The sequence below is a fragment of the Hemibagrus wyckioides genome, linkage group LG24 (genome assembly GCF_019097595.1).
Source record: "Hemibagrus wyckioides isolate EC202008001 linkage group LG24, SWU_Hwy_1.0, whole genome shotgun sequence".
Taxonomy (NCBI): Eukaryota; Metazoa; Chordata; class Actinopteri; order Siluriformes; family Bagridae; genus Hemibagrus; species Hemibagrus wyckioides.
In genome coordinates, this window is record NC_080733.1 from 13,842,019 (window position 1) to 13,865,590 (window position 23,572).

At 39.9% G+C, this 23,572-nt stretch overlaps 1 protein-coding gene across 3 annotated transcripts in view; it reads left to right on the top strand.

The window, feature by feature from the left end:
* Nucleotides 1–22,976, top strand: part of LOC131345269 (histone deacetylase 9-B) — a 46,771-nt gene extending 23,795 nt beyond the window's left edge. For all 3 annotated transcript variants that reach the window (XM_058378083.1, XM_058378081.1, XM_058378082.1), the window contains 6 exons: nucleotides 8,273–8,407; nucleotides 9,164–9,270; nucleotides 12,692–12,814; nucleotides 15,931–16,069; nucleotides 16,623–16,834; nucleotides 20,623–22,976. In XM_058378083.1, coding sequence (XP_058234066.1) covers nucleotides 8,273–8,407; nucleotides 9,164–9,270; nucleotides 12,692–12,814; nucleotides 15,931–16,069; nucleotides 16,623–16,834; nucleotides 20,623–20,976 — 1,070 coding nt within the window. In that variant the 3' untranslated portion in view covers nucleotides 20,977–22,976. The remainder of the gene's footprint in view (nucleotides 1–8,272; nucleotides 8,408–9,163; nucleotides 9,271–12,691; nucleotides 12,815–15,930; nucleotides 16,070–16,622; nucleotides 16,835–20,622) is intronic.
* Nucleotides 22,977–23,572: the final 596 nt, after the last annotated feature.

The window sequence follows — 23,572 nt, forward strand, 5'->3', positions numbered from 1 at the left end:
TTACCAATAGGAGAGGTTAAAGGCACTGGGTCCGAGCCTGGCAGATAGTTCGGGTTCTAATCAGGGTGAAAAGAGGGCAAGTGCACTAGATAGGGGCTAAACCTCCTAGGTGGAGGGCAGAGGGGAGCTAGCTTTAGGCCGTGCGCTTGTACCGGCTCTCCTATGAGGACTGCTCTACCACCAAGTTTTAGTTATTTACGCCGAGGATATTTAATATGGGTATTTGACCTCTCACCTTCTTCCTAATGCCTTCCTCTTGTCCTGAGGACACTGGTGTCCCTTCTATCACATCATGCCATGATATTATATTCGATCTCCAGTTCATTTTTAATAAGAGCAGTCCGTCTTATAATAAGATTCTTTTTAGGTTTAGAATTTATCACAGTAGAATTTAGGCATATGTCTTGTTTTATTCCATTTCAGTGACATTTTGCTCAGAAAACTAAACAGTGATGTTATATTATATCATTTGGTATGACACGATATAAAGGACATGTTGCTTTTGTGAAACTTTGAGAAGGAAAAGTTGAAACAGAAATAAATACTAGAATGTAATGTCCAATGATTTCCAGTTAAATGCAAACATTTGCCTATGATTAGGATAAAATAATCAAACGAACAAAATGGAGTGAATAAAACAACAAGTTTTAGTTTTAAACAATAAACCTGAACCTGAGCCACATTTCCCTTTCTGACTGTGATAAAAAAAATTCTAATAACCATTGTAATACTTTAATTTTTTTTGCTACAGTGAATTGTAACATAAATAAATTTATTTATAAAGTAAATGTCATTATAGGAGCATTTAATTTAAAACATATAATATATAAAATATACAGCAAATCAGAGTAAAGTTTCCTTATTTCCCATTCAAAAACCATGGGGGATACAATCTTTTGCACCTAACTATATGATACAGTCACAGTGGAGTAGTAAAGGCACTTATGCCTCCTGATATCCTTGAAAAGTTTATTATAGTTTAAGGAAACTATATTAGAGTATAGTTTCCTTATTTCCCATTCAGAAACCATGGGGGGGATACAAACTTTTGCACCCAGCTATATAATATAATGGAGTAATAAAGGCACTTATGCCTCCTGATATCCTTGAGAAGTTTATTGTAACATCAATATATTTTTCAAACCCATCACCAGCCCTCTTAAAAGTCTGATTCAGGCTTTGCCGGGAACTCTTATCTGACTAATTTATGGTAAGAATGACTCGCTCTGGCCGAATATTTTGTAGCTGACCGCCGCAATGTCAACCCTGCGCTTTTGTCCAATCATGTTTCAAAGCTTCGTCTGCAAAGAAAGGCGACACTCGGGCTGTGGGTGTGATCAACCCAAGATCCTTTACAGTGCAGCTTCAAAAATAGGCCTGGTTTTCATCCACACACTCATTTTTTTTTTACAGAATTTCCAGTTCAAAAAAAATAAAAAATTAGGCAGAGGGTCGTGTGGCTCACAGGCAGGAACAGTACAACCTCCAGGGGAGCGTTTCCTGTGCTGCATCTGAGGCCTGTGTGCAGCTCTGTGGCCCCTTCGCTTTTCATCCTCCCTCAATAACTCAGGTAACAGCTTTTTAAAGGGGCCGGCTGCTCACATTAGGAGATACAAAAACAACAGGAACGAAACAGCGAGGAAAAAAAAAGAAGAAAAAGAAAAACAGTCTCTTTTTTTTTTCTTCTTCTTTTCTTTCTTTTTTTTCAGGCTGAGGAATAATTTGTCTGCGCTGACAAGACGGTCTGCAGGACCACTTCCTGCAGCTCCGGTTTCAGGCAATAGATCAGAAATAGAAAAGATAGAGACAACACGGCCAATTAAAACACCAAACACTTCCTTGGGGCGCTAAGTGCCCGGTTTTTCACGAGGGCAATTAAATTCCCGTAGGAGGCTCGCTTCTGAGCTTGCCGTGTGTAACACAATCGAAACGCGCTCTCCGTGATGTACGCAGAGATGTAGAATGTGCGAAAGCGAGTCCGTATCTATGACTTGGAATGTGTGTGTGTGTGTTTTCATGAGTAACTCCTCCCCCACTTCCTGTCTGTCCTGCTCTGATTCTGGCTGGCAGGGGGTGAGGTGGCTGAAGAGGGGGGAAACCGAGGGTGGAGGGAGGATCATAAAGGTAGCGTTTGTTCTCTGCCCTGCTCGGGACCTTGCGTGGATGAGTGATTGGCGGGTCGGAGGGGTGGGCGGGGCGCTGCGAGATGTGGGGTTAGAGGGACGGATGTGTTTGTTTAAGGAGAGGTGACAGCAGGAGGGGAAGGTGAAATGCTCTGGCCGAGTTCGGGGTCTACACACTCTTATAGAAAGGTTGCGTTATTAGTTAAAAATAACTAAAAGAAATCATTCTCCAGTAAAATGTTAAAAAAACAAGGATCCCTAGTTCTCAAGCTCAGCTCTGTGATGTTTCTCTCCATGACCATGCTGGGTTCCTCTGGGTTCTCTGGTTTCCTCCAGCATCCCAAAAACATGTTAGTATGTGGAGTAGCTGAACTCAACTGCCTCAATATGGGAATGAGTGTGTGAATGAGTGAATGAGTGTGTGAATGAGTGTGTGAATGAGTGAATGAGTGTGTGAATGAGTGTGTGAATGAGTGTGTGAATGAATGTGTGAATGAGTGAATGAGTGTGTGAATGAATGTGTGAATGAGTGAATGAGTGTGTGAATGAGTGAATGAGTGTGTGAATGAATGTGTGAATGAGTGAATGAGTGTGTGAATGAGTGTGTGAATGAATGTGTGAATGAGTGATTGAGTGAGTGAGTGAGTGAGTGAATGAGTGTGTGAATGAATGTGTGAATGAGTGAATGAGTGTGTGAATGAGTGTGTGAATGAGTGAATGAATGTGTGAATGAGTGAATGAGTGTGTGAATGAATGTGTGAATGAGTGAATGAGTGTGTGAATGAATGTGTGAATGAGTGAATGAGTGTGTGAATGAGTGTGTGAATGAATGTGTGAATGAGTGATTGAGTGAGTGAGTGAGTGAGTGAATGAGTGTGTGAATGAATGTGTGAATGAGTGATTGAGTGAGTGAGTGAGTGAATGAGTGTGTGAATGAGTGAGTGAGTGAGTGAGTGAATGAGTGTGTGAATGAATGTGTGAATGAGTGAATGAGTGTGTGAATGAATGTGTGAATGAGTGAATGAGTGTGTGAATGAGTGTGTGAATGAATGTGTGAATGAGTGATTGAGTGAGTGAGTGAGTGAGTGAATGAGTGTGTGAATGAATGTGTGAATGAGTGATTGAGTGAGTGAGTGAGTGAGTGAGTGAGTGAATGAGTGTGTGAATGAGTGAGTGAGTGAGTGAGTGAATGAGTGTGTGAATGAATGTGTGAATGAGTGAATGAGTGTGTGAATGAGTGTGTGAATGAGTGAATGAATGTGTGAATGAGTGAATGAGTGTGTGAATGAATGTGTGAATGAGTGAATGAGTGTGTGAATGAATGTGTGAATGAGTGAATGAGTGTGTGAATGAGTGTGTGAATGAATGTGTGAATGAGTGATTGAGTGAGTGAGTGAGTGAGTGAATGAGTGTGTGAATGAATGTGTGAATGAGTGATTGAGTGAGTGAGTGAGTGAGTGAATGAGTGTGTGAATGAGTGATTGAGTGAGTGAGTGAATGAGTGTGTGAATGAGTGAGTGAATGAGTGAGTGAGTGAATAAGTGTATGATTGAGTGAATGAGTGTATGAATAAGTGAGTAAATGAGTGTGTGAGCAAGTGAATGAGTGAGTGAATGAGTGTGTGAATGAATGTGTGAATGAGTGATTGAGTGAGTGAATGAGTGTTTGGATGAGGAAATGAGTGTGTGAATGACTGTGAATATGTGTGTGAATTGGTGTGTGAATAAGTGTGTGAATGAGTGAGTGAATGAGTGAATGAGTGACTGAATGAGTGTGTGAATGAGTGAATGAGTGACTGAATGAGTGTGTGAATAAGTGAATGAGTGAATGAGTGACTGAATGAGTGTGTGAATGAGTGAGTGAATGAGTGACTGAATGAGTGTGTGAATGAGTGAATGAGTGACTGAATGAGTTTAAGATTTAAGTTGTGTGTAATATAATATTTATTATCTTTACTACTAACACTTCGTAGCTAATTTTGGCTAACTTGACAGGATAAAAAAAACACATTTGTAAAAGTTCTAGCTAGCTAGATATAAGGCTAGCTAGATAGCTAGCAGCTAGAGAATATACTTTTTTTTAGTAGATTTGAAATAATATTTATTAAGAATTAAAATGTTACTACTAACAACATCTAGCTAGCTAGCTAGCTAACCCATGCTGGTGTGACAGGATTTCTGAGAGGATTCCTAAGACATATTCATAAATGTTTCTAATTATCACTGCTGATGATAGCTCCATGGCTAACATGAACAAAACATGACAGCTAGCTAATTAACATGGGCTGTCTGAGAGGCATATTCTTAAATGTTTCAAATCTTCACAGCTAATGCTAACATGACCTGATCTGACACATTCATAATTCTTATCTTTACCGCTAATGTTGACTCTAAGCTAACCTGACAGATGTTTTTGAAGATAGGAAGACAAAGTCTGATAAAAAAGAAAGCAAATGAACTTTTGAACGTTTCAAACACACACCACATGATGTCTTTACCAAACTCGAGCTCACTTGCGCTACACTTTGTATTCATAGCTTTAACTTTTATGTGCAGCCGCTTAAGAGAAGCTAAAAAAAAGCTACACAGGTGCATGTGGGTTTCTAATATGGCTCCCCGTTTGGTCCGTGCATGCCCGGGAGCCCCCAGTTCTCGTGTTTGTGTAAGGAAGTTCGAGTCGGACCACATTCAAAATGCCCTTTAATGACGCACGCTAATGTAAACACCTCAGCCAGGTCGTCGTATTTTTCCACCGAATTAAAAACATGTAAATCCTTCCCGCTAATTGTTGCGCAAATATTTTTTGTCGTATTTTTCTAATAGCCCTTATTCATCATGTGTCAGTGAAAGGCGTATAACAATATTTTGCCATAGCAAAGGCTCGTCCTCAAGCTTACACCATCCAACATTTATTTTTTATTTTTTTTTAAATCAAGTGTTTTTAATCAATCGTAGCATTTTCTCCAGGGTAATAAGGCCAGCTAATGGTCGTTTCTCTTAATGAGCTTCAGCTCCACAGAGACCGGATTTTTACAGTGGCAGTAAATCTGCTCGGCTGGCACGGCTCTCACTTGGGATTGATGTCGGCGTGAAATGTGAATGAAGGTTAAAGACAAACACTCGTTCACGTTCACATGGAAATGCTCTCAGCTTCTCTGCTTTTTTATTGTGTTGTTGAGTTTTTGTGAATGAAACAGAGGAAAGATTACAGACGTAGTGTAGCGGCATTCCGGGAAATTAAATTCATCGATGCAGAATGCTGGGAAAGAGCGTGTGTGTGTGTGTGTGAGTCAGTGTGTATACAGTATATATCCTGTCCTCTATCATCTGCATATCTAATGAATGCCCAGCATCCCACGGCGTGTGAGTAAAACATATCCTAATCATGGTGCTTCCTGACGTGTGTTTACTTCCTTCTTCTTTGATGGCCACACACCGGTTGGCGTGGACGACGGTGGCGTCTCGGAGACTCCAGTTTTGCGTGCCTCGTGCTGATTCAGTAGAATAAACTTAACTCAGTAGGAGGTCAAGGAGTGGAACTGGGGGCATGGTGATGTGTGACGAAAAGTGAAGGTGGGGGATTCCCTTCTTCCAGGCAGCCAACACACACAAACACACACTGGACACACACACATGGCATCCGTGTGTTAGTTTAACCGCGGCTACTGTACAGGGACTGTGGTTGCCTGGCCTGCAGGTAACGGACTTTTTCACTTAGAGCTCTGTTGCTCTGGACTAATCTACTCCAGATGAAGCGGCGAAACGATCCCCTCTATTTCGACTTCATTACAGCTGGGATGTGTCCCAGTGAAGTCTGTGAGCTCATATATAACCCTCACATTTAGCTGAGGTAATGTACCTGTATTTAAGTCGTTGCACAAGGCGTGCATAGATAAAGCAAGATTCTGAGAGTAATGAATATCAAGGACACTTTATACTGACAGCATAGTTATAAAAATGTGCACAATTTTCTGCTCGGCCAAGGTATTTAAACTTTTAATTTTATTTAGTTTAGCTCTTTTAATAGACAGTGTCACAATGAAGCTATAAATCCTGATGTAGATGCTTGGTGGACCATCCAGAGGCAACAGGATTATGGAAAATCAGGACTTCTCATCAATTGTTTTGGACTTGCTAACTATGTTTTAGTGTAAAACGCTCCAAGACGACATCATGGTTAATTTTAATGTTTTTTCCCATGTTTAATTTGACTGATATGAATGAATGAATGAATGAATGAATCATTTATTCCAACTATTTCTTTTACATTTACCCTTTACAATTATCATTCAACAACAAGTATTCATGAGATCTGCTTCTATAAAAGAATGGGAAACAAGTGTCAAAATGTCAAAAACCAGCAAACCTGACAGGATTTCTGAGAGGAATTAAGTGATTGTGATGTTAGCAATAAATCATACATTTCCTCCATGTTAGCAAGATCATGATGAGAATTTCTAAAAAGATTTTTAAGTCAATCCAATATTTGTAAACATTCATAATCTTAATAACATCGTTAGCTGATTAGCAAACACATGCTAACCTGACAGGGTTTCTGTGAGAAACTGAATAAATAAATGTTCTATTAGGGCTAGCACGTTAGTTTTGTTTCTAAAACAACGTTAAATCTAAAATCAGATGATCTTTACTAAAATATTTTCCCAAAATATATCAAAATTATGTCCTTATGCTAGTACACGGGAGACCAGGCACTAAGGTCATTTGGTGAGGTTTGTAAACAGGCAGTGAATCCGTGTCAGGAAAGAGAAGAGTCTTTACATTTACTTCCTTGAGCTTGAGAAATTGTGGTCTATCAGTCAGTCAGTACTAAAAGCACAGAGAAAGCGTGGTGCAGTACATGGTGTGATAAGTGCTTGTTTTTGGCGTTGTAGGCAAGCATCAGTGTTTGAAATCTGATGTGGGCAGCTATAGAAAGCCAGTGGAGAGAGCATAGTAATTGAGTTGTGTGGGAAGTTGAAAACAAGCCATACAGCTGCATTCTGAATCTGAATATTAGGTAATATTAGGAAAATACACACCATCTTACACAGAGAGCTTTTCATTTCTGAACGTCAGCCATAGATACCAACCCAGCTACGTGTTATTGGTGTTAATCTGTAGATTACAGATGCTTGAGGAATGAAATATGAGGAAGAAACCTTTAGAGGAAACAGACTCCAAAAGGAACCTTATCCTTAGTACGTAAAAGTTACATTTACGGTATTTACTCGACGCCATTATCCAGTGCGATTTACAATTCATGTAACTTTCTATATAACTGAGCAATGAGGGTTAAGAGCCTTGCTCAAGGGCCCAGCAGTGGCAGCTTGGTGGACCTGGGATTAAACTCACAACCTTCCGATCAGAAATCCAACACCTTAGCCACTAAGCTACCATGTCCCCACACATGTCCTCACGAAGGCTGCAGTTGCTCAAGTGGTTACAACTCTGGGTTCCTGCTTGAATGGTCAGGGTTCAAGCCCGAGCACCGCTTAGGTTCCACTGTTAGGGCACTAGCAAAGACCTTAACCCTCTCTGCTCCAGGGACACTGACACTTGGCTCTAACCCCAACTTCCAAAGCTGGGATATGTAAAGAATGAATTTCAGTGTGCTATAAAGTACATGTGATGGAACTAAAAAGTGTTCTTCATTACTTTTTAGAATACACTTGTGCTGGTTTTAAGTCTTTGTATTAGATAAGAAAATAAACCACTCCTTATACATAAAATGCATCTTGTACATCACCGATGTCTTAACAGAGTTGAAGAGACAGTGTATTGCTGATTATTTTTGTACTCATCATAATTTTACAGACATTTAATTCATCTGATTTGTCATTTTGTCTAAATAATTAATAACAACTCATGATAACTCATAATAATTAACAAGAACAATAGAAGTTTAGGTTCTTCTGCCTTTCTGGCTGTACATCACAGACTCAACTTCAAGACCTATTTACTTAGACAACATGAAGAGGAACCAGATTGATAATGGCACTACAAATAACTACAGTACACTGTCATGTACAGAAAAGCCATCCAGTGCTACATGTGCTGTAATGCAGTAAACAGGATCATAATCATTTAAGTAAAATCTCAAAAGAGCCCATGTGCCTCATTCTCTCTCATCCCTCTCTCTTCTTATCTCAGCATCGGAGCCTAATCTGAAGGTGCGCTCACGGCTGAAGCAGAAGGTTTCCGAGAGGAGGAGCGGCCCGATCCAGCGCCGCAGAGACGGCAGTGTGCTCGTCACGCCTCCTAAGAAACGTCCGCTGGAGCTCAGTGGTGAGGAGCATCAGATAACATCTCACTCATATGCCACACACGCATAGCGTACATACTCTACATGCTGTATATGTCACAATAAGGCAATACACAAAATGTTGATCCTACGGTAAATTTGGGAAAAGTTGATGTGAGAGGATTTAAGAAACAGTAAGTCATGTATAAATAAGCTAAGCTGAAGTACTTTATCATCATTGTATATAATATATGACATTTTGTTGGCAAATCTCAGACAGAGACCAACTAAACATACACAATATTGACAAAAGTTTTGGAACGGATGCCTTTACATGCCCACTCTTTGCAGCTATAACAGCATCAACTCTTCTGGGAAGGCTTTCCACAAGGTTTAGGAGTGTGTTTATGGGAATTTTTGACCATTCCTTTAGAAGTGCATTTGTGAGGTCAGGCACTGATGTTGGATGAGAAGGTCTGGCTCACAGTCTCCGCTCTAATTCATCCCAAAGGTGTTCTATCAGGTTGAGGTCAGGACTCTGTGCAGGACAGTCAAGGTTGCATCACCTTAGCATGTATTCTTACAGAATTCATCCTTAATTCTGCCTGAGCAATGCGATTACATCTAGCCTGGTTTAAACAGAGAGCTTTTAACGTAGCATCACATTCCAGATAACTCGCTAACTAGGTAAATATTTTGCCTCAACAACGTCACATAGCTTTTATTGCTTACTACTAAGACAACATCACTGTTTTATTTTACTCTGTCTTGTATATCCTGTCTTGTTTCTCTTAACCTAGACTCCTCAGCCAATGACAGCTCTCCCAGCTCTGGACCCAGCTCTCCCATTGGCTTATGCGGCAATGAGAACGGCATAAGTTTCCAGGCCAGCTCCGCCCAAATCGAGGTACTGAGCAGAGAGTAAAACAGGGCTCAGCTCGATTGTTTGTGTTTTCTTGCAGCACCAGCTTGCGTGCTTCGCTACTGTAAACTCTGAGCTCAGCAGCACAGGTTAAGCTCCATGATGCTTTAGCACGCAATGTGTTGTTTATGCAAGTTGGCTGGAGGCTGAGCGCTCAGCTAATGGTCCATTGTTTTGGAGGGATTGGGAAAATGTGGTGAAAGAGCGAGTGTGTGTCCTCGTAACTGTGTACTGTTCAACACACAGCATCATAAACAACACTATTAAACACTCATTCTACTTCTCAGTGTGATTACATCAGAGCCCCGAGTGCAGGCATCTGCTTTTCCTCTAACACACACACACACACACACACAAACACACACTGTCTCTCTCTCTCTCTCTCTCTCCTTGTCCTTCTCTCTATTCCCATCTTTCTCTCCATTTTTTTCTCCGTTTCTCCTGGTTATTCTTTTTCTTCTTCTATCCCTTTTCTCTATTTCCCTGTCCCCCATTTTTATTTCATTCTCTCTCTCTCTCTCTCTCTCTCTCTCTCTCTCTCTCTCTCCTTGTCCTTCTCTCTTTGCCCATCTTTCTTTCTGTTTTTTACTCTCTTCGTCTCTCCTGGTCGTAATCTATTTCCTATCCCCATACATTCTTTCTCTCTCTCCCTTTCTCTCTCTCTCTCTTTTCCCATCCTCCCATCTCCCTCCCCTCTCTCCGTCTCTCCTGGTCATTCTTTTTTCTTTCTTCTATCCCTTTTCTCTCTTTCCCTGTCACCCGCTCTCTCTCTCTCTCACTCTCTTTCTCTCGTCACTTCTATCTTTCACCACTTCTCATACCTTTCTCTTTCTTTCCCTCTCCTCCTTTCTTTCCTTGTCTATCTATCTCACTTTCCCTCTCCCTCTCTCTTCTTCTCTATCAATCTGCCTTTCTGTTTCGGTCTCATTCTCACACCATCTCTCCGACTGTATTCTTTCTATTTCTCATCCCGTCTCTCCTTTCCTTTTTTCTTTTTCTCACTCGATTTGTCTTTTATATCACTCCATATCTCTCTTTCATTTTCTCACTGTTTCTGTCACTTCCTCACTCTCTCACTCTATTTCACTTCTATCACTGTCTTTCTATTTCTTTTTTCTCACCCCATCTCTCCCTCATTCTCTTTCTCACTCCACGTCTTTTCATGCACTCTCTCTCCTTTTCTTGCACCATCTTTCCCTATATTATTTCTCTTTCTCATTCTCTGTCTCTTTTTTCCATCTCACCTGATACCTACAGCCCTATATTTTTCTTATAAATCTCTCTCTCTCTCTCTCTCTCTGTTTGATGTGTGTGTAGAACATTGTGTGGGTGTGTGTATATTTCTGAGAATGTATCCATGCACATAGGGCTTGTGTGTGTGTATGTGTGTGTGTGAGGGAATGTGGGCGTGATTATGTTCAGCTCAGAACACTGTGAGTGACAGGTCCTTTCCGCTCTGTGCTGCGGTTTCTGGTCTAATAGCTGTTTGGGGGCCGAGGGGAATGAAGGGGGGCCTTCGGGGGGGCGGCAGTTCTGTGAAGTTCTGCCCAAGCATTTCCTCATTGGGCTGTGGGCCAGCATACGGGGCAGAGAAGGACCCCCGGACACAATGGAGCTCTTTCTGCGTCTCATCTTCACACGCGGCCCCCCAGAGACGGCCTGTTTGTGTTTGTCTGTCGTAATTCTGCAGTGAAACGCAAGCAGAGCCGGCCCTCCGACTGGGTGTGTGAAAGTGGGTGTGTGTATATGTTTAGGACTTAATTGCTATCCCAGGCGCTGGGATCTGTAGACCTCCCAGGCTGCTGCTCACACACTTGTGCACATAAACACACACACATACACATTTATAAACAGACTTTTGGTATGATATTGACACAACCACAGTCATTTCACAGAGCTTCCTGTTTGTCTAATGGAGCCCTGGCATGAGGCTTTGTTACGTTAAACTTTCCTTTTCAGTCCCACGAGGTTTAACAAGAAGGTGAAACCCTGGAGCGAAGGGTGTGTGTGTGTGTGTGTGTGTGTGTGTGTGTGTCTAAGGTTGTCCAATTCATTTAAAGCTTGATTTATAGTTTTCATTTTAAAAGTGCAGTAGAATAGCAAACATTAGCAGTAGTATTACACCCTGTGTCAGATCGCATAAACCACCGATGGAGGAAATTTGTGATGCTTTCTTACGTTTTTCTTCTAAAGGATGTAAGATTATAGATTTCTCATTACCTTTAAAGTATTTCAAATTTGGAATATTTTCAGAAATATATTTATTTGTCACTGTCACTTGTATCATCTCTATATTTTCTTCACACACACATATATACATAGGTTCTACAGTCAGGTGTAGTTCATCCTAAAGTAGACCCTATTCACTATGTAGGGCACTATTTCTGTTTTTTTGTATTATTATTATTATTATTATTATAGAGCCATGTAGGATGGTACAGTGAAGAATAAAGTGCTGATATAGATTACATTACATTTACAGCATTTGGCCTTATCCAGAGCAATATATATTTATCTCATTTATACAACTGAGCAATTGAGGGTTAAGGGCCTTACTCAGGGGCCCAGCAGTGGCGTATTTGTGGTCTTAGGATTTAAACTCACAACATTCTTATTAGGTCAAAATCTTAACAACTGAGCTGCTACATCCCATGAAATCCAAAAAATCCATCTGAATATGTCTGAATGGTTACAGTTACAGAATACCCAATATGCACCAATCTGGACACATATACCACCTTAAAAAAGAGGCCATAAATAACATGGAAATAAGTGACTGGAGGAGAAACGAGTGTTTATGCAACTCAGATGTCCTCAAATGTGTCAAAATAAGAATTGTAACTGTATTTGAACACTGAAACACACACACACACACACACTGTACCTTCAAAAGAAGGAGACAAGGCTAATTTTGAACACGCCGTCTGACTCCACTGTCTAAATCCATCACACATATAGCGTTTCCTTATCCGAGCCCATGATAGGAAAAGTTCCTTTATGGAAAGGTGTGAAACACTAGAGTCATCCCAAAACATACACACTCGTGTCTGAATGATGTATATTAAAGTTCCACAGACAAATATATACTGATAAAGCAGTTTAAATAGTCTAGTGCAAGAAAAACTGTGATGCTGTTTTTAATCCATAACATAACAGGACTGTGAGCGATAAGCTGCACACTGAGCTAGAAAGAAATCAGCCACTGTGTATTTTTACATACGGCTGCAAAAAATAGTTGTAACTAAATACCAAAAATCAAGCCTTATTTTTATGTTATTTATTTTTTCTTGAAATACATGGAGGGCTAAGAGCTGCTCACTTTACACCAGGTAGTCCTAAATATTAGTACTTGTTGTTATAACCATCTCTCTCTCTCTCTCTCTCTCTCTCTCTCTCTCTGTTACAGAAGTATTTGCCACAAGGAGGAATTCTGAAAGCAGACGGCTCTCTCGCTCTGTTAAACCTCTACACGTCACCTTCCCTTCCCAACCTCACCTTAGGTCTCCACTCTGGGCCTTCGCCAATCAGTGTGAGTTATCTTCAGGCCTCTCCACTAAAGAGCATGACATCATAATCTCAGATAAACAGACACATCGAAGGACAGTGATCAGAGATTTTGACCGTGTTGTATCTGCCATCTTGAGAAAATGTCTTTTCCTGTCTAGTGAACAATTATCAATCAGAGTATATCTGATCATTGTGGGGCGCTGAAGACTATCGTCAACATTTGCTACATTTAGATATATAAGAGTTAAGCATAAAATATGAAGTATGCTTAGCATTACATTTTAGTATGAACAGAGCTTGTTGTCTGTGTAGATGAACTTACCATCATTACTAAGTCTCCACAGAAAAATATGTAATTTTACAAACTGTTGCAAGCCCCCAAAATGCATGTCAGTGGTTTCTCAAGCCACACCTCCTCGAGCCCTCCCTTATCCTTCACCTGCCGAATGAACGAATTTTGCACATTGACACAGTGGCATGCAGCAACATTTTGCTCTGCACATGTTTTATAGACATACTGAGAAGTCAATACCAAAACTGTGCTGAAAACCAAAAGGCATTTTTTTAAAAGCCTGTTGTCTAGACGAGTTGATGATTCTACTCAAGCAAAATCTCCCATCCTCAGAGGTGTGAGCTATGCACATCATTTTAATAATCTAACTAGTATCCATAAAATCAACTCAAGCATATGCATAACCTGACTCTTTATATTGAGAACTTTGTCTAAATATTGGCACCAACTCTGAAAACTAGCTTAAAACTAGCATGTAATAGCTTACTGAGGAAATTATTAATTTAAAGAAGAAATAGTTGTGCAGATTAGGGGATTTTTGTGAGATAGATAGATAGATAGATAGATAGATAGATAGATAGATAGATAGATAGATAGATAGACAGACAGACAGACAGACAGACAGACAGATAGATAGATAGATAGATAGATAGATAGATAGATAGATAGATAGATAGATAGATAGATAGACAGACAGACAGACAGACAGATAGACAGACAGACAGACAGAGACATATAGATAGATAGATAGATAGATAGATAGATAGATAGATAGATAGATAGATAGATAGATAGATAGATAGACAGACAGACAGACAGATAGATAGACAGACAGACAGACAGAGACATATAGATAGATAGATAGATAGATAGATAGATAGATAGATAGATAGATAGATAGATAGATAGACAGACAGACAGACAGATAGATAGACAGACAGACAGACAGAGACATATAGATAGATAGATAGATAGATAGATAGATAGATAGATAGATAGATAGATAGATAGATAGATAGACAGATAAATAGATAGATAAATATCTGGGGTATGTGGTAGCTTAGTGGTTAAGGTGTTGGACTAAGGTTTTTCAGTTTCTCTCGAGTACATTTCTGTGTAAAAACTGTGACTGTAATCATAAAGACTGTCCTCTGCTCATTGTAGAACTTTGATAAACAACCATATTTGTTTCGTTGAAGCTGAGTGATCGTTTATAATCTGATTCATTAGTTTCACTCCAAAGAGGATCGTTTTGAGTTTCTCGAAAGGAATCAAGATGTGTCTCTTTTCTTTCTTTCTTGATTAGGGATCTACATCTGAATTTTTCTGAAGCTGATCTGTGACACTGTGCATTCTTAAAAGCGCTGTACAAGCCCAAGTGTCTTCAGCTAGATAATTAATCAGACGATGTCTGATGATCAGTGTCCGATTTCTCTCGAATGAAACAGACGCCATTCGGTATCTTCTTTCATCTACGTCCATAATTGTCTCCGTGCAGTAAAAAAAATCCAGAACAGAACGTGTCCAGAAACAGGACCCAGGTCTCGCTCTGCGCAGGAACAGATATGAATAGGTCCTCTTCAAAAAAAGACGAGGTATCTGAAGCCGTATTTTTAGGAGTAAGCGAGCCACAGGGCCCCTTCTATTTCTGGAGAAAGCAAGAAATGCCGTATGAGGAATTCTCCTTCTGGGACAGATATGAATATAAGCGAATATAATTATTCTCCTCAGAGAGAAACATGCAGTCATGTGCCTGTTTTTAGAGGGTGCAAGGTGAACTGGACTGTTGGGATGAAGATACAGTAGGTTTTTAGACAGAAGGAAAGCAGAGAAAAAAGAGACATGTTGATATTCAGCTTTTTTTCCCCCTCCGCCTCTGCTTTAACTTCATGCTAGCAAGGCTATGGGGGGTTTTGCCCTCTGACCTAGAGGCTTTCGAGCTTTGTGCGTAAATAGGGAGAGTGAGTTTTGGGTTTCAGGGCGCACTCTTTATCGCCTCATTCATCACAACCTGATAAAACCGTAAGGAAACTGGGCCCTGTAACTGCCCCTCATAAATATGCACTGCCAGGTTTTAGATTTCAGGTTAGCCACTTGTTATGCAACTCGTGAGCATGCATGAATGCTTTGAACTTGTTTTATGCTCAAGCATTTTCTTTTTGTTAGCAAACATAATGTACTTCAGCAGCAGGATCTCGGCACAGACATGACTCGGAACATTTTTATTGTGAAGTGACACGAGCTGATGAGTTGCATACTCGACTCGGAGCATGTTTCATGACATGCTGACAGGAAATAACATGCAGTACTGATATATACAGCATTTAATAAATAATGATCGATAGATAGTTTTCCCTGAATATGTTTCAGCCCATTAAATTTTCATTCAGGTCAACGGATAAATCAAAAATATATAAGTCACCATTTTAGCAAAAAGGTCATGATGTCATCAGAGTTCATAGTGAGGTTTTGTTCTAATTTTTTTTCTTAATTATTTAGTATTATTATTCTTTTATTAGTAGAAGCTGTCTGGTCTGACGTAGAAGGTAGAACAGTTAAACATTTTAACTAATCAAGTGTAAGAAATATGCAGTTGTACATGTTTGGTTAGGATTCACTGATCAATGAATCACTGAATCATTGAATCAAAGAATCGTTGATTCATAGATTCGTTTGCTGATTTATTTTTTGCCGTTTTGAATCCTCTGCTTGTATTTAAAAAACACTTATGATCATTTCACTTTCCCTGGAGCTCCCTCTCTCTCTCTCTCTCTCTCTCTCTCTCTCTCTCTCTCTCTCTCTCTCTCTCTTGCTCACTTACTCTCTCTCTGTTTGTTGTCCTGCAGCCTGCTTCATCAGTAAAGGAGCGAACAGGTGAATCAAGCTCAGTAGCTCGGGAGCCGAAGGTGAACACCAGCCATCAGGCTCTGCTGCAGCACCTGTTACTGAAAGAGCAGACCAGGCAGCAGAAGATACTCTCATCTGGTGAGGCTTCATCACATAGTGTAAATCTGCCACTCTGTAGGTTAAAGCTACGTTCACACATAACCAGTCGCTACCAGTAGGCCTTCCATTATTACTGGTTGCTGCTTGTTTTTCAGCAGGTGGTGCGACTTGACATTAATTTTCTTGCTACTTAAATAAAACATTTTAGAAGGATTTGGCATTTGTGTATAAAATTCATCAGGGTATTTATGTATGCATTATATATATTATATCTTGAGATGAAGTGTGTGCTCTTTGCTACGGGTCACGTGCACTCGACTGTCTTCACTCCTGTTAGCAGTCGCTGCACCAAGTCTCTCCATATTTGCATAAATAAAGGACATCATGGTTGTATTATGATTAAACATAATTGCTTTGCAGTACCATAGCATACTGAATCATGGTAGCATCACTGAATATGGTTTGGTTGCTGTAGTTACACATACGGTACCAAGTTTGGTAACCATAGTTACACAAGTTGTAAACCACTGCTTAGCAGAGAATAGACTTATTCTCATTCTCTCTTCCTCTGTTTCTCTTCGTCGGCTCGCAGGCAGTGTCTCGGTTCTCCCTCAGTCTCCTCTGGTGATGAAGGAGCGCTCAGGAGCAGGCTCTCGTCCCAGGCTTCCCCGGCACCGGCCCCTGAACCGGACCCAGTCAGCGCCGCTTCCCCAGAGCACGCTGGCTCAACTCGTCCTCCAGCAGCAGCACCACAACTTTGTGGAGAAACAGAAGCAATACCACCAGCAGGTCCACATCAACCAGGTACCTGAGTCAGGACTAACACTGGTATTTCACTCAAGGCCACAGTCTTTTCATAGAGGGCTTCAGATCGAGCGTGTGAGGTCTGGAAAAGCACTAACTGCGGTACTGTAGCTCATCATGACTGGTGTGTGACAGTCTGGAGTGACACCATGAGTCAGCCTAGGACATTTTATAATGCTGCATGCCTGTGGGTTACCGCAGTGAATTTCTAAAGGAAAACAAAACTTCTCATATAAAAACGTGATCTGAATTAAAGATGGGAATATCATGACTGTAGAATGTAAAGGCCAGACCTGAGAACTCACCTGTGTGTGCTTTTTCAATGGAGGGATTTTTCACCCTTTTCCCTTTGAAGCATTTGCGTCAGAGAAGCCAGCATGGGCGTCGCTGGTGAGGGGCGGGGGTGTGTGGTGGGCTATTTCAGGTTTAATCCCCCAACCATACTATTTGATGACAGTTCAAATCCTCACTCCGGGGGTGTCTAACATAACACACATACACGTCTGATTATGTACATTTGAGCAGTAATTACTAACATTTTTTTACTGACTTCCAGTCACTATAGTTAGAAACAGGATTAACCAATCAGAATCCTGCATTTTTTTCCCAGTACATCTTGTTTTATAAGGCCAGATCTTAAAGCGAGAAACAATGGGGGTGATGAGGATGGAAAAGGAGCGACTGTTTATGGCTTAAATGTAATATAAATGGATAAAATGTGCAATGTGTCGCTCTTTAATAAATGAATAAAGGTATTTGAATCGTTATGATTAGAACTGTCCAAAAACTATTCTATGTCTATTATAATTATTTATATGATAGGATGAGCGTGTGTTATGCAAGACACTTTTAATTTTATTCAGCATATGTCCTCAGCTTACTTCTGAGAAAACCAGGTCCAGTTTTACTTCCTGTTCTGTCAAAGATATGACCCAATGCAGGAATTCACATGATTCATGTTTATTTCTTACTTTTGAAATAAATAATCAAAAGCAGAACCTGTTTGCTAAACCTGGATAACTAGCTTTTGCTTACTATTTCATAAACTAGCCAGCATTACAGTGAGCTAATAGCTCTCTAAAATAAAGTACTTAATAAATCATATTTAGCTGGCTAGTGCTGGCAAGACCTAACTAGCTAGCTAGCTAGTTTGGTAGTTAGCTAATATCTTCATTTAAATATGCTAGTTTTGGAGACCTGAATTGCTAGTTAGCTTAGCTCAACACCGTCATCTGTTAGGAATCTTTATAGATATTTTGGAAAGGATGAACATTCACAGCACCAGCTGCTTCAAAGTAAGGACTTTTCAGTGTACAAGAAGTTACTGAGGTTGAACTTGTCATACTGAAGATCACTTACTGGTCGAACACAAACACTTTACGGGATGACTAAGTCTCTAAACTAACATTTTAGCTAACGAGGGATCTTTTTATATCAACGGTTTGTCACGAAAAGGTAACACGGAACATTCTTTGCAAGCATTTTGTTGTTGTGTGAGTCACGGGAGATTTTTTCACACATGCTTTCCGTGTAAATGCATGCAAAAAAATCTGTTTTTTGTGGACGTGTCTGGGTTACATATAGTTACACATTAACAGTAAATAGCTAAATATAAATTAAATCCACTTTTTTGATGATCGTGGCATAAAAAACAAACTAGGAAGTTGTTCCTGAATCGTGTAGTTCTCATTGAGGGGAGTCTCTGAACACCTTATTTCTTCAAATTGTTCTGAAATTGTGTGTGTGTGTGTGTGTGTGAATGCACCAGGTGAGTTAACGAGCCCTCAGCTTGAGTGGCTCCTGATGGCCTTTTTATAAGAGCTTAGGGCTCTTAAAGGGACTGCGAATTAAAGGCCCCTCGCTGCTGCCCCAAACGAGACAGGAAGTGGATAAATCCTGGCAGGATGTTTACACTGGGGCCACACTAACAGGGCCTCACCTTTCTTCCCCTCCTCCTTTCTTTCTTCTTTTACTTTTTGTCCTTAATTTCTCCACTCCCCCCACCCCATTTTCACTTTCTTACCTTTCCATCCTGACCCTCTCTCGTCGTCTCCTCGCCTCTCATTTCGTCTCATGTCGTCTTTTTCTTTGTATGTGTACCACAGCTCATCAGTTTTCTGCTGGTTTTCCCCCTTTCCTCTCTCTCTCTCTCTCTCTCTCTCTCTCTCTCTCTCTCTTCCTCTCCCTCCCTCTCCCCCCTGACTTTTGAGCCTGGTACCTCAGTTTCATTTCCTGAAGGCCTGAGAGAAAAGCTGGCAACACTCTCAAACTATACATGTTTAATTTATCTTTTCTTGTAAAAAAGAGCAGGAGCAGCTGAATTCTCCCGTCTGAATTGCCTCAGGATCAGGTTAAAAGCATTCAGTCTTTCAGACACACAACCAGCTTAAACGATGAAAACCACAGAAAGAAAACCCCACTGAAAGTTAGATATATTTATATGAAATGAAATGAGGTTTGTAAAATGTTCAAGTGAATTAAGATTATTACCATGTATTTATACACCATCTACTCAACCATATGAACGATGGTTAAAGTTTATGTTCAAGTTGATGATCTCATTTATATGTATATGAATTTTATTACTGTTCTATTTCATATGCAAAGGATAAAAAACCCACATACACATGTTCTTTTGGTCATTTAAATATTCCAAAAATACAAAGTCTTGTCATTTTTCATCATTTAAATGGCCCTTGTTCTGGAGAAAAATGGATATAACTACAAGACATTTCAGAGCTGCTTAATTAAAATATTAACTACTAATATTATTCATAAAAATAATATCATAGTCACACTTTTTCTGTGGTCAAAACTCAGATGCTACTCTCCTGGACATACATATAGTGCACTACGGCTATACCCTACGTAGTAAGCAAGTGTATCTGTTTGTGATTTAGACTAAAGGATTGAGATCGCGCTGAGAAGAAGAAAATGTGATATTTAAAATAGGTACAGTAATAAAATACCTCTAAAACATTATTTATAATAAAATGATCATGTTCCTTATTTGCCATTTCCTCCCTCTGTGGTTTGGGAAATTATTCATGCTTACATGCTTGCTTGAATTCTCGATTCTGATTGGTCGATGATCACGAAGTACAAAAAGCATTTTGTTCTTTATCCATTATTTACACTCTTGCACTTTGGTCCATTGGTAAAAGCGCTATACAAATAAAATTGAATTGAATTGAATGCTATAAATAATAGATGAAATTGTTGGTATAGTTTTTAGCTGTTAGCGATGAGGTGTTTATTTAGCATTTTTGGAAGGAGTCTATAGTATCACTAGAAGGTATAAGTAATAATTTATGGTTTCAGAGATGGGGAAATTCCACAGGAAAGAGAAGTTTTTGCATCTTGGTTATTTCTCTGTAACAACAAAGCTGTGTTAATTTAATTATTAACTTTAAGAGGGAAAAATGATAAAGGAATGTGTTTATAACAATTCATGTAGCATCGACCTACAATGTGTTGTACTTCAGTATATGAAAAAAATCAATTTGGGAAATTTCTGTGGTGAAAAATAGCAAAATTATTGTAAGCTGCTATTGTAGGAAAATTGATTGATTAAATCATTGATTATTTTCCTGCAACAGCACACCACAAGTGTTTTATTTTATATATACTGCTATTTTTTGTGGTGAATGAGGTATGTGTAAAAAGAGACAAGGTGGAAAAAGATAAAGTGGAAATGGTGGACAGCATTCGTAATGGATTTTTGACAAGATGGATAATGAATTTGTGTGTAATAAACTCAAAAAACTCTTTATCTGTACTGTGTGTAGGTGCTATCACAGTCCATCGAGCAGCTGAGGAACCCCACCGCTCACCTGGAGGAGGACGAGGAGGCGAGAGCACCGGAGCTCACGCTGCCCCCTGCTGGAGTCATCCGGAGCCACAGCAGCAGCAGCAGCAACATTCACTTAGAGAGCAGCGTCCAGAGCGAGACCCCCAGCGCCCCGGCCAGTGTGATCAGGGTGAAAGAAGAGCCGCTGGATCCTGAGAGCAGGATGGAGGAAGGAGGAAGAGGAGGAGGAGTAGCAGGAAGAAGGGATGAACGAAAAGAAAGAGGAGAGGAGCCGATGACGGAGGTCAAGTCTGAACAGAACGTAGAGAACATGACCGAGACGGACGTCTGAGAAAGAGGAGAAGATGAACGAGAGAGAGTCAGAGAGAAGGATCGAAAGAGAGAATGAGTACAATCAAACGCTTCATAGGAGGAATGAAGAAGAAGAGAAAGAGAAATGAGTGCAGCACCTTGTCGTTTCCTCACACTTCTCATCACGTCATTTTGTCTTTTCATTCTTTCCCTATTGAGCTTATGGAGAAAATGACCACTGACAGCGTTATCTCAGGCAATGGCAATGGTTATGAATGTAATAATACAGGTGAGATCAGCAAAGTGACAGATTGTAAAGAAGGATAGCGTTTAACATTGCGAAAATAACATATACATAAAACATGATGTTAAAAATGTACTTATAGGGTCATTCAGCCAAACACTTTGGCAACATTAGTGCTAATGTTTTTCTTGCTAATGTTGGATATATAAATATATATATATGCAAATATTTCAGCAGTGAAATGTATTACGATGAATACTAGCTTTTGCGCTCTTGCTGTTCCAAAAAAAACAAAGAAACAAAAATAAAAACAAACAAAAAAAACAAACCTGAGACATTATAAACAATTAGAAAAACATCACTTACAGACAAAAGTCCATACTGTGTAGGTAATGCATATCCTCTAGTTAACTGCAAATGTAAAGGGAATTTCATTATTCCGTAAGATCCGGTCTGGGAATGTTTGTGTCACAAATGTCGTGAAGCTACGATCGCAAGGACTTGAGATCAGCTTGGTGAAGGCCATAGCATATGATTTACAATATCATCATCATCATCATCATCAAACCATTCAGTGAGTCGGCATGTCCTGTGGATGTGGGGCGGAGTCAACCTGGAAGAGACCACGCCCACTGGGATAGAAACGAAGCAGGAAGAACTTTGTACTGATGTATAGCAAGGGGACAAGTGGAGCCAAGGCATGGCACTGGAAATAAAGAAATTCCCTCAGAGCATATCAGAGCCGGAGGATGGAGCTTGATTCGAGGGGAAGTGTGAAGAGGAAGAGAGTGTGCCAAGCTGTTATTATAGACTTTTGGATGTGAGCTGACAGCCTTAATTAGCCATCCATGTGACTGAGGAAACATTTCGTATGACTGTTCAGTTTGCTTCTATTTGCTGACACATGTCCAAAAAAAGTTAGCAGCCCATTAAAAATGATTGACTGTTTGCTGGATTGGGAGTGTAACTTTTGCACGTTGCCTTGTGTTGATGATCAGCAGAGAACGTCGCGATTGTGACAGATAGCAGAATGTCCTAACATAACAGTTTCATCAGATCTGGAGAAAATGGGTAAGGAGAAAGTTCAGAACCTCCTGAAAACACTGAAAAAATTCAGAACTTGGGACGGTGGATATATCATCTTACTGTGATCTCTCTTTCTCTCTCTTTCTTTCTCTGAGAACTGACACACACACACACACACACGACAGTCTGCCACTGATTTCTGCTGTTGTGTTTCTCTCTTTCATATGTATATTGTTGTGCATAACATAGAAAAGTCATGACCTCCCTCCAAAAACATTGTTTTTACCAGCCGGAGGATTCTCAGTGTCTGTGTAAAAATCCTCTGATAGCGAGCTTTTCTGTTTTCTTTTTTTTCCTTTTCCGTTTGTAAATGTACATACAGTATAAGACCTGGGATGAGTGTTCTTTTGTTCGCATTTTGCCGATCTTAATTTAGTCCCCTGTGCTGTTGAAGATGTCGTGTGCATTCTGCCACGTCGGCCTTTCGAGTCAGCTGCCAAACCTGCAAGTTCCTTTGAGTGTTCTTTCTTATATTTTACACAATGTGCAGTTTATTCATCTAAACACTGGGACTATTTGTTGAAAAATTGTACATTTTACGTTTTTTATTATCATTATTATTATTATTATTATTATTATTATTATTATTCTGTGTAGTTTAATTAAACTGATCTCCTCCATCTGACGATTGGTGTGTACATGTGTGAAGCATATGAGGAATGACCATCTGGCTCGAGTTCTTGGAATAAAAAAGGCTTTGGTGCTTGTAAACCAAATGTGATTTCAGATATTGTTTTATTCTCGTTTTCTGGCTGGAAATGAAATGATCAGGATGCAGCAACTGCAAAACTCCTTACAAGTCAAGACAGCTCACGAAGGCTGCAAGAGAATAGCATACTGTAAATTTCCCATTGGGATGAATAAAGTATCTATCTATCTATCTATCTATCTATCTATCTATCTATCTATCTATCTATCTATCTATCTATCTATCTTCACCTCATCGTCTGCAAGGTCGTAAGGTCGAGTCCTGCGAGTTTGGTAGGTGGCTGCCAGTGGGAATTCGCCAAGATCAAATCCAAAAATGTTTCCACTGGAATGATTTAGATCCTAAGGCTGGAAATATGTTATTTGAAACTTTCAGGTATTCAGAGAAATGGTGGGTTACAGATCTTTATCATAATTAGTTCACTTTAAGTTGTTTTAATGGCATATGGCATTTGTGTTACACGTACTGGGATGAAGGTTTGATTCCCATCTCTACTTCCTGTGCTTCAAGGTTTCCTCTGGGTACTCCGGTTTCCTCCTGCAAACCAAAGACGTATTGTAGGCTGACTAGCATCTCTAAATTGTCCGTAGTGTTTGT